The following is a 12,579-nucleotide window of genomic DNA, read 5'->3' as shown; positions in this document are numbered from 1 at the left end:
ACCCAGATCATGAAGGTTGGCCGGAGGGGCATGGTTATCCCGAACTCTCCTGCCTAATTCGTCCCAGGCGTGCTCTATTGGGGCCAAGTCAGGCAAATATGTTGGCCAATCCATCCTGGCGATACCTTGTTGTCTGAGAAAGTCCGTTACCACCCTGGCGCGGTGGGGTCTAGCATTGTCATCCTGCAGAACTGCCCCGCAGCCAATCTGCTGAAGGCCTGGGAGAACCAACGGCCGGATAATCTCATTCAGATAGCGGATTCCATTCAGATTGCCATCCACCACATAGAGGGGGGTCCTGTGGTGGATAGAGATGCTGCCCCACACCATGACGCTGCCACCACCGAACCTGTGACGTTGTCTAACGTTAACGTCAGCGAAGCGCTCCCCAGGAGGTCTGTAGACACGAACCCGACCGTCGTTGAACTGGAGACTAAACCTGGACTCATCAGTGAACATCACTCGACCCCACTGAACACGTTGCCACCGCAGATGAAGTGTGCACCAGTGACGTCTGGCCGTTCTGTGACGTGGTAGGAGTGGTGGTCGAACAGCCTGGCGACGGTAGCGTAGATTATTGGCTCTCAGACGATTGCGTATGGTTTGATCAGACACTCGAGTTCCAGTCGCAGTCCACAGATTGTCACGTAATCGGCGTGCAGTGGTTGTGCGTTGACGTAGAGCCATATTGGTGATGTAGCGGTCCTCTCTATTTGTAGTGCTTCGGGGTCTTCCCGAACGTGGACGATTTCGAACAGAATTCGTTGCTTGGTACCGTTGCCACAGTCGGCCAACGACACTGACTGACACCAAGTCTCAGAGCAACATTTCTTTGCGTATTGCCATCCTGAAGCCAAACAATAGCCCTTCCTCGATCTTCGATAGTCAGTTGACGTCGTACCATTGTCGAATTTGGAGTGTGCACCGTACACGAACGCAAGCTCCAATTATACGGAAATTCAGCATTGGGAACATGGAATACACATGCAAAGCGTGCAAATGAAGCGCTTTGTGAAAAAAAGCAAGTTATGGGCACTTAGCAGACCTTTCGCTTTCGCCCTAATTTACGTGCAAATGTAAGCATGTTTTCGCCATTAGAACTAGTCGACAGTGTCAATGACAGTGGATTTTAATTCATTTATGGGTTGCTTAGACCCACTTTCGTCAAAATGGAACAATACCATGCGTGACATTATGGTCTAGCTAATATAATTGACATTCAGAAAATAATGTTGAAAATATCGTCTGACCCTTAAATTCTTTTGAGTAGTATATATAGAGCACTCGCTAGAAGAGGATTGACGGCAGGGTCGATCCCCTTTTATGGACTCGTTTTCACACTCGTTCTAATTGGTGCTCCACGACTAATAACCTACATCAAATGGTTACAATGAACTGCCGTCTCTATGAGAAATCACACATAAAAATCCCTGGATGCTTTAATGGCACTGGCTACGGGTGACCATGGCCCCAATCACACCTCTTGTTTACGCCCACTACCGTTTATATTTTCCTGTCACTCATCACACGATTCATATAATGATGTTGCATCCTTCACCCCAATGTGAGTAGCCTCCCGAGTATAAAACCCTGGTTATAGACCAATCTTTATTAGAATTAGCATCTCTCTCTCTCTCTCTCTCTCTCTCTCTCTCTCTCTCTCCGTCTGTATATCTGTCTGCCCCCGTCTCTCTGTCTTCGTCAGTGTCTCCGTCTCTCTCTCTCTCTCTCTCTGTGTGTGTGGGGGGTGGGGGGGGGGGGTAGCTGTCTTTATATCCAAGAGATAAATATAAATGGTTTATTTAGTCTTTCTTGGTTTTTTCTTTTAATGTTTCACCTTTTGTATAATAATAATAATAATAATAAAAGGAGTCAAACGTGCAATGTTCAACGTTCGTGATTATTAGATTTTTTATTATTATTATTATTATATATTTTTTTTTAATTTACTAATGTTTAGTATTAAATCATATTGATGGCTTTGTTTACAAAACACACCCGACTAGAATTGTCAGGAACTGAAACTCTGAATCGCCGCATGGAATAACCCCTAATTAACAATATTCGCACTGCTAACTCTTCATTTGAACTACAGTTTGCGACTTTCAAAAGTAATGGTAAGGGTGCCGTTGGAAAAAGTAAGGAAAGACGCCCAACAGCTTCTGCGATGTCCATTCTTTTTCCAAACATTATTTCTTTGATTCTCTGTTCAAATTTCTTTTTAATTCTTTCAAGTTTTTTAGAATAAATTCGTTTCTGACGCATTGTGTTTGTCAGAGCTGTGTTTAATCTCCCTACTCTAATTGCTTCTACGTGGCTATCGCTTTGTCTTTTGTACGTGATGACAAACACCATTATGATGGCAAAAATAACCAAAACCCCTCCACATACACGAGACCAATAATTTCGGAACCAACTGATAATATCGTGCTGAAAACTACTACTTAGGAATGTGTCCAGTATGTTCAGGACAGTGTCCACATTTCCCATAATGCATACATGTTTATCATTACAGAAACCCTTGTTAGCATTACATCGATGTCGCTTTTCAGTTCTTAGGTTCCGAGAGTATATAGGTGCATCTGCAAAAGAACCGACAGGAGCACATTCGTCCTCACTTGCATTGTACTCCTTGCAGCAAACATGACAATATAATGGTTTACTAGTACACTGGCAGTCTTTGAGTTTTAACCATTCACAAATACTCGTCAAACACTTCCCTGATTCACATATTTGTCTTCCTCCATTACAAGGTTTTCCATCTGGAAGATTAACAGGAGCAGGACATGATGAACTGACCCCATCACAGTAAGATGAACGTGTGCAGTCAGATTTGCGTAAACAAGTTTGTTTTCTGCTTGACCTTATTGGTAGACAGTCTTCCGAACAACATGGTGATAATTTCGGTGAACACGTTTTGGTTTTGTTGTGGCCAAAAGTACAAGGTCTGTCTAAACTGTTGCTGACATCACTTGCTATACAACAAGGATCAACGTAACGGCATGTTCCAGTTGTTCCACAGTCACATTCCTCGCCATCTTCGCGAATACCATTGCCACAGATAGGCCCTTTGTCCGTTTTTAAACATAAGACCCCCTTCTTTACAATAACAGGATACATATTTTGAATACTGCAAGCGGAAAACTTTCTGTTATTTGGTTTTAAGCCCGAAATGACGTAGGGATACATGACATAGTTTCCATATTCATTATTTGGAACACAGGCTGTTTTATTTACGTTGTCATGGAGCGAGCCAAAACTATGACCAAGTTCGTGTGTTAATGCTAGCGCAGCCTTGTAACCGGGATAAAATTTACCAGCGTTAAGCTGACTTAATACCAAGGTATTAAAGCTGTAGGGTTTGTTGTTAGTGTCAGATACTCTTTCCTCGCAGACGCCCCCGGAATGTCCAAGTGGGTTCGAGTTTGCCACCCAAGCTAATCCAACAACCCCATTCTCAAAATCTCTGTAAGTGAAACCCACGCCTAGACAATGGCTACTGAAATCATATTCAGAAAAACGATTAAGATAGTGATGCACAGTCAAATCTTCGTCCTGTAGTTGATAACCAGGCTCATGTGGGTCACTGTAAATTGTAATATTTCCAACAACAAATCCAATATTATCACCATATCCATCACCATCGAAATCTGTGCTGCGAAAAATGGTATCTGCCTCAAAAACACTAGTCGTCATTGCTTCAACTGTGCTACCATAATTCATACTACCGACATGTTTAAAATATAAATGGTCTGCAATTAGGTGTATGTTGCACGAAGTTGATTTGCCAAGTGAACGTCTGTGTCTGCGATTCTGTATTTGTGTGTTCTTTTTAAGGTGATCCCAATTACGAGATAAAGATTTATGAAGCACATTTTGGTATTTTTCTTCTTGACAATTGTCAGGATCAGTTACGTTAGTGTCAATGATTTTAAATGTATAAATTTTACATGAAAAAATATATTTAACATGATTGTCTATATCAATCAGTTTGTCATTTGGACAACTAATTTCCACTGTAAAATTATTCCAGCTTAGTCTGCCTTTGAAGTTATTACTATGAAATCTTCCGTGTACAACAGTCAAGGAATTATCGTAATTGAATCCAACGTAAAATATTGGAATATCTATATAAGTAGCGGTCCCAGATTGATGATTTATTGTCATTTTGCTATGGAATAGTTGCTGTTTCTTTAAATAAATATTAAAATGTGAACAAAACGCCCAAAATTTTAAAGTTTTTTCATATCTTATATTATTGAATCTTCTTATGATATTTTGAAATTGAATATCGGTCTCAAAGATTCGATCCGGCTTCAAGTTGTTCGGTTGTTTATTCTGTAACCAAATTTCATTAATAAGCTTATTCTTGTCATTATTCTTGTCACTGAACCATTTCGTATTGATGCTTTCTACAGTTTCACAGTGGGACAATGAACGGAGAACAATAATGTTAATAAGTATACTGGCACTGTTTGTCATTGTATTTTGTTGTTATCGGCAACTTGAAACACTTAAAAATAACGTCATTGTTACACTTTGGTTGAGATCCGGAAGTAGGATACATTTCTGTTTACTTCCGTTATGAACAATGTTAGAATTATAACTAAGGGAGCTAACTCAGTAACTGTATACAAAAAGAAAAAACCTTCAACAGTTTTAACACCTTCCTTGACAGTCACTGTTATAAAAAAAAAGAAAAAAAAAAGAAGCGAAATGCATGTAAGATCCACGTGTGTGCACAATAAAAAGGCATCTGTGTTAATGACAAATTTCCACTCAAGAAAACGATCAATTATGAGATGTGTCGTGTTCATTTTCACAGTAAATGTTTTAACAAGACAAAACAAAAAAGTGCTAAAATAATCCTGGTCCAACAGTCACATGGGATAACCGCATGCGGGTAACTGTAGTTACTCGCATCCAAGATGGTGATGAACGCAAATGATGAGTATTAATCAATGTGAATTTCCATTCTTAACGTGCATTTTTAAGATATTCATATACAGAGACTTCATGAAATATATAAAATATGCATTTTTGAAGCATACGTTTTAAAAAAATAGTATTTGGAAATTAAATAACGGGCATCAAAAATCGCTTGTGATGTTGGTAACTGAAGGTGTCAACATCATAAGGATGTGGGTATCTGTTACGGTTGGATGAGAGTAACTGTTCGATGCAGATGAAAGGACAATTACCCCAAACGAAAATGTAATGTTAGATTATACCAAAGTTAAAGGGACATTCCCGAGTTTGCTGCATTATAAGATGTTTCCGACTAATAAAATATTTCTACGATTAAACATATATATTAAATATATTTTCTTGTTTAGAATATCAGTGTCTGTATATTCAATGTGTTTCTGGTCGTCTTAATATTTGTAAGAAGCCTAAACTTGATTTTGTCTTCAAATAATTTCGTACGTACGAAAAAATCTATTTTAGGAAATAAAATGAAATTTAAGCTAGTACAAATATTAGAACGATCAGAAACACGTTTAATATACAGCCGCTAATATTTAATGCAGAAAAATATATTTGGTATGTAATTACAGTCGTTAAAAAGTATCTGTTAGTCGATAACATCTTAAAAAATTGCAGCAACTCAGGATTGTCCCTTTAAAATTAAAATATACTCCCAATATTTACCGAATCACGCACGCACGCTTTCCATTCACTTTTGTATTTTGTTGTTGGACATCAAAATGCCCCGGCAAGGAAGAAAAAAAAAGGTATGATTATTTATTTGTTTTATTTGTTTTATTTAACGACGCCTCTAGAGCACACTGATCTTTAGGTATGAGTGCTTCAACTAAACTTAGTTTTGCCATTGCCATTTGTGTAGTTATTAGCTGTGGACTTGCAGAGCGCGTGTTGGTCGTGACCACGGGCTGCGACCAGAAGACATTCGAGCTACTGTCCATTCAGTACAAATGCATGACAACCACACACATATCAAGGCATCCGTATCCAATGGCGTGGGCAGGATTTTGTATTGGAGGGGGGGGCACCTGGCACCCAAGCCCTCTTGCCCCCCCCCCCCGGCTACGCCACTGATCACCCCTAATTTCCCGCCACTGTCCGTATCCAACGAACTGCATAGGCAAGAGTCCAAGATCATAACGTGAAATGAATTTTTTGTTTTCTGAGAAACTTGATAAAAAGTAAGTTGCCTTCGTGCCACTCTTTTGAAGAAAATGTTTGCCTTGGTACCCCTCGAACTTACGTTAGTGCCCTAATGTTTGTTACTAACTCAAAGGCAACACTCGCCGCCCCCCCACCCCCCCCCCATTATTCACCATGAGGCCGTTGGAATATTATGTAACGCTATTATATCAAAATTAGACACCCTCCCTCCACCCTTTATTACATGGCGGTGGAAGAGATACACATGTGATATTTATCGTCTCTTCACATATGAAAATACGTCTTTCGAGAGGTGCCACCGGCCTCGGTGGCGTCGTGGCAGGCCATCGGTCTACAGTCTGGTAGGTACTGGGTTCGGATCCTAGTCGAGGCATGGGATATGTAATCCACATACCGACTCCAAACCCTGAGTGAGTGCTCCGCAAGGCTCAATGGGTAGGTGTAAACCACTTGCACCGACCAGTGATCCATAACTGGTTCAACAAAGGCCATGGTTTGTGCTATCCTGCCTGTGGGAAGCGCAAATAAAAGATCCCTTGCTGCTAAACGGAAGAGTAGCCCATGTAGTGGCGACAGCGGGTTTCCTCTCAAAATCTGTGTGGTCCTTAACCATATGTCTGACGCCATATAACCGTAAATAAAATGTGTTGAGTGCGTCGTTAAATAAAACATTTCTTTCTTTCTTTCGAGAGGTGCCACACAGTACAACTTCGCATAGATGGTATGCGAAAAGTGTGCACATGGTTCTTTCGATTCATATTTTTAAATCGGAAACATACTTGCTGTATAATTAATGTTAGCAGCATAATTTAACAAAATATATATTTTAATAATTTAGTTTAGCCTTGAATATATTTATAATATTATTTGTATAAACTTCATTGATAGATGTGTTGCGTAGGAATGCAAAGTTTCATTGATAAATAGCTAAATGAAGTAGCCACGACATGACGTTATTTCCCCCCCCCCCCCCCCCTTGTAACGCCACATAAAGTTTGGCGCCACACCCATCAACACCCTCGAGCGTTACATAATATTTGAATGGCCCCAGTGTATATTTTGATGGGGGGGGGGGGGGTAGTATTGGCTTGGACGGAGGATCTATCGCACAAATAGCACATGTAATAATCTGAAAAACAAAATGGAGGGAAAAACATAAGAATAATGTTTTTTACTGTTTCTAGACGCATAAGGCGACCATTAGTTATGAAGAGATAACTACTGCAGATACTCTCATCCTACAGTTACGCTCATCATTGCAGTTACCCGCATCCTTTTTGTCAGATACCCACATCTCATCAGAAGCTGACTAGAGAGTTACCTGCATCACCACTTCGAAGTTACCTTCACCATGCCTAACATTGTGATTTCATTATCAGCCGAATGACACAACTTATCTTTAGTTCATTGATTCAAAATATATTCATACTAAAGCAACTGCCGATATGCTCTATTAAAATGTGAATGTAATGCTTAGAAATATGGAAATTCACATTGATTAATACTCTTCATGTGCGTCCTCCGCCATATTGGATGCGAGTAACTACAGTTACCCGCATGCGGTTATCCCCTGTGAACAGTGTAGCGTTGTTATTTTGGGTTTTTTAGGCCTATGCCTGGGCTACGAAGTGAAGTAATGGGCTGTCTATAAACAGCGGGGTCATTGGACCACATCTACTGCGTCGAATCACCGGTCATGGAAATCGGTTTTTAATACTGGGGGTGCTTACATTTATGCACAATTTTAATGTTTATTTACAACAGACATAAAACAATTTGTAGCTTATTTCAGATTATGCACTGCTAGACCGAACATGTCTGTCTCTCTCATTGCATGTTTTATATTTATGTTTTAATGATTTGTCTGTTTTATATTATGTTCAATGGCTTTTAGAGACGGAACATACTATTTTTAGTGCTTAAAGTCCGGAACCATACTGGGGGTTTTCACGATTTGTGTCAGGACAAAATTTGGGGTAAATCGTAGTTAACAATTTGGTTCGGACTTTAAGTCTATGTTAAAACTGGGAGATCCCGCGGATCGTATGGATGCGCTCGATAAATCAAATGACCAAACATCCCATATTCAACAACACATTTCAGTTTTCAGTCGAGACTTCCCTTTCAGCGTAACAAACTCACGTCAAACTCCACACATTATGGACCAATCAGAAAATAATTCCGAACGACTCGTACTTTTTTCCAAGCTAGTTCGCCCTCAGTTTGACCAATTCGCCCCCAACTATTTGTGGGTCTGCCCGTTCCCCAATATTAATTTATGTTAGGTAATAAAGATGATATTGGCGGAGGTTTTTTTTTTTTTTTAAATGTATGTGCGCACGTGTGCGTGTGTGTGTGTGTGTGTGTGTGTGTGTGCGTGCGAAACCACACGGCTTATATTAAAGCCGTGATATGTGCTATCCTGCCAGTGGGATGGTGCATATAAAAAATCCCTTGCTACTAATGGAAAAATGTAGGTATAGATAGCAGGACCGTATTTATTATTATTTGTGTGTTTTTTTGTGTGTTTTTGTTTGTTTGTTTTTTTATTATTGTTTTTTTGTGGGGGGGGTTTGTGGGGTTTTTTTTTGGGGGGGGGGGGGTTCGTCCGAACCCTCCCGCAAAAGCTGAGGTCCACTTTTTCTTTTCTTTTTTGTTAATCTTTCGCATATACTTGAATAAACTTTTGCAACTCCCCCATAAAACAATATTTGCTTGTCTTCGTCGTTTAGCACTCTCCTTGTCAACACTGCAGTGTACATTATTCAGAATGTCTAACTAATCGGGGGGGGGGGGGGGGGGGGGGGGGGGAAAAAAAAAAAAAACACGAACCTACATGTAGCAAAACAATTCAGTTGCACTTTCTGCTATATTGATGACAATCGTAGTATTCGATAATTACATGCCAATGAGAGCAGTTCACCTTCCATTGATTTATGAACCAAAGAAATACGAGGTTAACAACAGAAAGTAATCCTATTAGGTCAGGTCAGATTACAGGTTTTAACGTGCACATTTAGAACAAACTGTTGTAGCACACGCCTGTCATGGGCGCAGGTGTCGACTTTCGTCGGCTCCCCTGTCAAGAACAGGAAAAGGTTTGGGGTGGGTGGGACAGTTTGTCGCCCGCGCTGACATGTGCAAGGCAGGGGCGTAGCGTGAGCTGGACCTGGGAGAGGGGTTCGAATATGAACCAAGTGGACCTTTTCTATTTTATATTTGCACCACCAGAAACTCCATATGTATAAACCTGTATGTTTTAGTTCTGAAAGCGGACCATTTGCTTCAGCGGGGGGGGGGGGGGGGGGGGGGGGGGGGTCGTCCGAACACACACACACACACACACACACACACACCCAGCCTACGCCCCTGCAAGGAACCACAAGCAGCCGGATCAGGGCCGGTAGCGGGCGAGGGTTTGTTTTGGTGCTATTTAATTTGCAAATGTCCCGTAGGATTAAGCCAATTAGAAAATACTGCGTAATGTTTTAAGGTAATTTTGACGCATAATTTAGAATGGTTCATCAAAACTGAAAATGGAGCTAATTGGTTGATTTGACTTAGTTGATCGAACGGTAGCTTCTGACGAAAACTCCTTATCTTTATATAGAGATTCAAATCGACACTGACTTCCATATATATCAAGTAATATTCTTCTGTCATTTTGGCATAGAAGTTGCTTTATCATGCCGGTTATTTCCAAGTATTTCAAAATGTTTTCTGACCAACATGTAGATGCCACTTTGATAATATGACACAAATGAAATGGGATGCAAATTGCCGAAAACGTTTGAGGACTACACCTGTACTCTTAACAAGGGATGCATGTGTTGGCGGCGATTCGTGATGATACAATTTTTAAGAACGTAATGTATTTTGTTTTTTACAAATATGTTCATTATTAAAGGAACTAACCATAGTTCTGAGGTACACGTACCTTTTCTGTTACTAAGGTTATAATAAACAATTGTCGAACATATTTAAAACTCCTGTTGTGTGGGTGAATTTCATTATCTTGAGGGGGGGGGAAAAAAAGAGAAAAAAAAAAGCCTTAATAACAAAAATACAGTCTACATTAAAATATAATTTTTTAAGTTCTAGATGCCAGGAAAACGCGTTTTAGACTTTCAGATATTTCAAAATTTCCAGGAAAATGCCCCAGCAAATACCTAGTCGAACCCTCCCACTCGAAATGCTGGCTACGGGCCTGATCATAGATACATTGATAGATATTTATTTTATTTATTTATTTATTTATTTATTTAAGGATTGTCTATTATTTCTTTTACGTTCATCGGGGTATGAACAAACATAATCATCCGCAAACAAAATCTACGAAGCCGTTCTCACCGAAGTTTGCGGATGTTTTTTTGTTCGTTTGTTGTTGTTGTTGTTCATACCCAGATGGACGTAACAGAAATAACAGACAATACTTATAATTAAATTTGAAACATACTTACTAATATATAGCACTAAAAGTTTATTTATTTTGAATTATATTTTGGTTCTTAAAAGTATAATTAGCTCTTTGTGGGGTTTATCCTGGTGAACACAACAGGTATATGGACCTCACAATTCAAAGCAATCTTATGTTCATATTATTCTAATCGATTGTGTTATCGAAAGTTGATCAGTTGGCGCCAACTGATTATAACCGATGATCAATGATGACACTCCAACTCATTCCCCAACACTAACCTGCTCAAGTGAAAACGTGCGCAATTAATCTCCGCCGTGTGTCGTTCCTACGGAGTGGAAATGTTAAAACTATGCCCCTCAGCTGGCGTAGAAAGCAGCAGCAATGGTTTTTATTTATTTATACATGTATTTATGTGTGCCCCCCCCCCCCCCCCCCCCTTACACACACACACACACACCTTTGAACACCTTCCTACGCCCGTGCCCTCCCTTGACTGGGATAGGCTAAAAGACGAATTATATATACTCGCGGAAAAAAGTTCCTGTGCACCAAATAATTGCATATAGAATATAATTTACTTAAAATCTGGTCATACAAATTTCAGTAAACGAACATGTAACCACTCCCTTCGATACTCCAGCGGTGTCATGTCAGTTGTACGAGCTATTCATGCTTTGTGATTACAAGTTGCATTACTAGCATTCTTGGTCACGTGCTTCTGTTTGACGTTATTTTTCTTATTGGACTCTAAAACTAATGTATGAAATTCTCATCACTCAGAAAAGTACTTTTGTTGGTATCTGATGGTCGTTAATGTGACGCCAGGCCTCCAAGAAAATGAACTTCCTCGAACGATGGGTATGACTGAGGTTAGAATGGCACAAACGTTGTTGCTAGTTATTTTGGTATTCATCAGAACACTATGCAGTGTCTGCGGAGATGTTCTCGACAGTTTAGGGATACTAGGGATCTTCCATGTATAGTGGGTCGACACCTAACTAGGGGTGAGAATGACAAATTTCAAAATCAGATGAAATGTTTGTGAGACATGTACACGAGGGCGCAATTTCTACGCATTAGAATAACAAAACCGACATCTTTGCAGGGCCGTAGCTAGGATTTTGGGGTGTTGTTTTTTTGTTTTTGTTTTTTTGTTGTTTTTTTTGTTTTTTTTGGGGGGGGGGGACGGAGTAGTTAATAGTCTAAAACTCCTTTTCTTTAAGTGTCTATAATGCTTTCTGAATTTTCTTGCCCCCATGCTAGCTACGGCCCTGCTTTGTTTGATTATTTGGGACTCTTAGTTTTCTTTTTTACCACCCTTTTCAATAAATGTTATCCTTTCCCCTTTCTTAGTTGACACAAACTGAAATAAAAATAACATTTAGTCAGTTGATTTTACATGAAATCTGAAGATATTTAAATGGATTGTGTAGAGTTGGTACCTGTCTGTGGTACAGAAGGCAGGAGAGGATCACTGTCCTTTTAACAAATAAATAGTACATCTATGTAAAAGACAAATTTTAATTTTAAAAATGTCTCACTGAAATTTTAATGATGCACAGGACCTTTTTTCCGTGAGTATACATTTACATACGTCCAATATATATGAAAATGTCGATTAATTTATCAAATGGCGCCAAGATGATTTGATTTTCTGCTTCATAGGCGTTAGAAACTGGTGGGGTGGGGTGACAGACGGCACAATGCCCCTCCAACTCTGAAGCTGGACAGGCCACTAATCTCCAGTTGAAAATAAGGATCCGAAGGAATATCTCTTTTTTTTTCCACAAGAAGGCAGCTCATAATTCTCCATGTTTGTCGAAATAGTTTCAACATGACTAATTGATTCATTACAAACATTCTAAATTGTTTATAACTTAACAGATGGGTTTAGGATTTTTTTTTCGAAGAGGTACAATTTTAAAATATACCCCCATCCCCAAAGAAAACAAAACACAAAACAAAACAAACAAACAAAAGAAACAAAAAGAAACAACACTTGCAAACAG

At 39.6% G+C, this 12,579-nt stretch overlaps 1 protein-coding gene across 1 annotated transcript; it reads right to left on the bottom strand.

Moving 5' to 3' along the window:
• Positions 1 to 1,886: 1,886 nt before the first annotated feature.
• Positions 1,887 to 4,550, bottom strand: LOC121372012 (disintegrin and metalloproteinase domain-containing protein 10-like). Its single transcript, XM_041498251.1, has one exon. It carries the CDS (start codon positions 4,480 to 4,482, stop codon positions 1,963 to 1,965), a length of 2,520 nt encoding a protein of 839 aa, XP_041354185.1. The 5' UTR covers positions 4,483 to 4,550; the 3' UTR covers positions 1,887 to 1,962.
• Between the last annotated feature and the right edge of the window lie 8,029 nt (positions 4,551 to 12,579).

The sequence above is a fragment of the Gigantopelta aegis genome, chromosome 4 (genome assembly GCF_016097555.1).
Source record: "Gigantopelta aegis isolate Gae_Host chromosome 4, Gae_host_genome, whole genome shotgun sequence".
Lineage (NCBI taxonomy): Eukaryota > Metazoa > Mollusca > Gastropoda > Neomphalida > Peltospiridae > Gigantopelta > Gigantopelta aegis.
This window is presented reverse-complemented; position numbering and strand designations above follow the sequence as displayed.

Bases quoted from the DNA above. Each gene is read 5' to 3' on its own strand.
- LOC121372012 (XM_041498251.1), bottom strand. From the start codon at position 4,482: ATGACAAACAGTGCCAGTATACTTATTAACATTATTGTTCTCCGTTCA.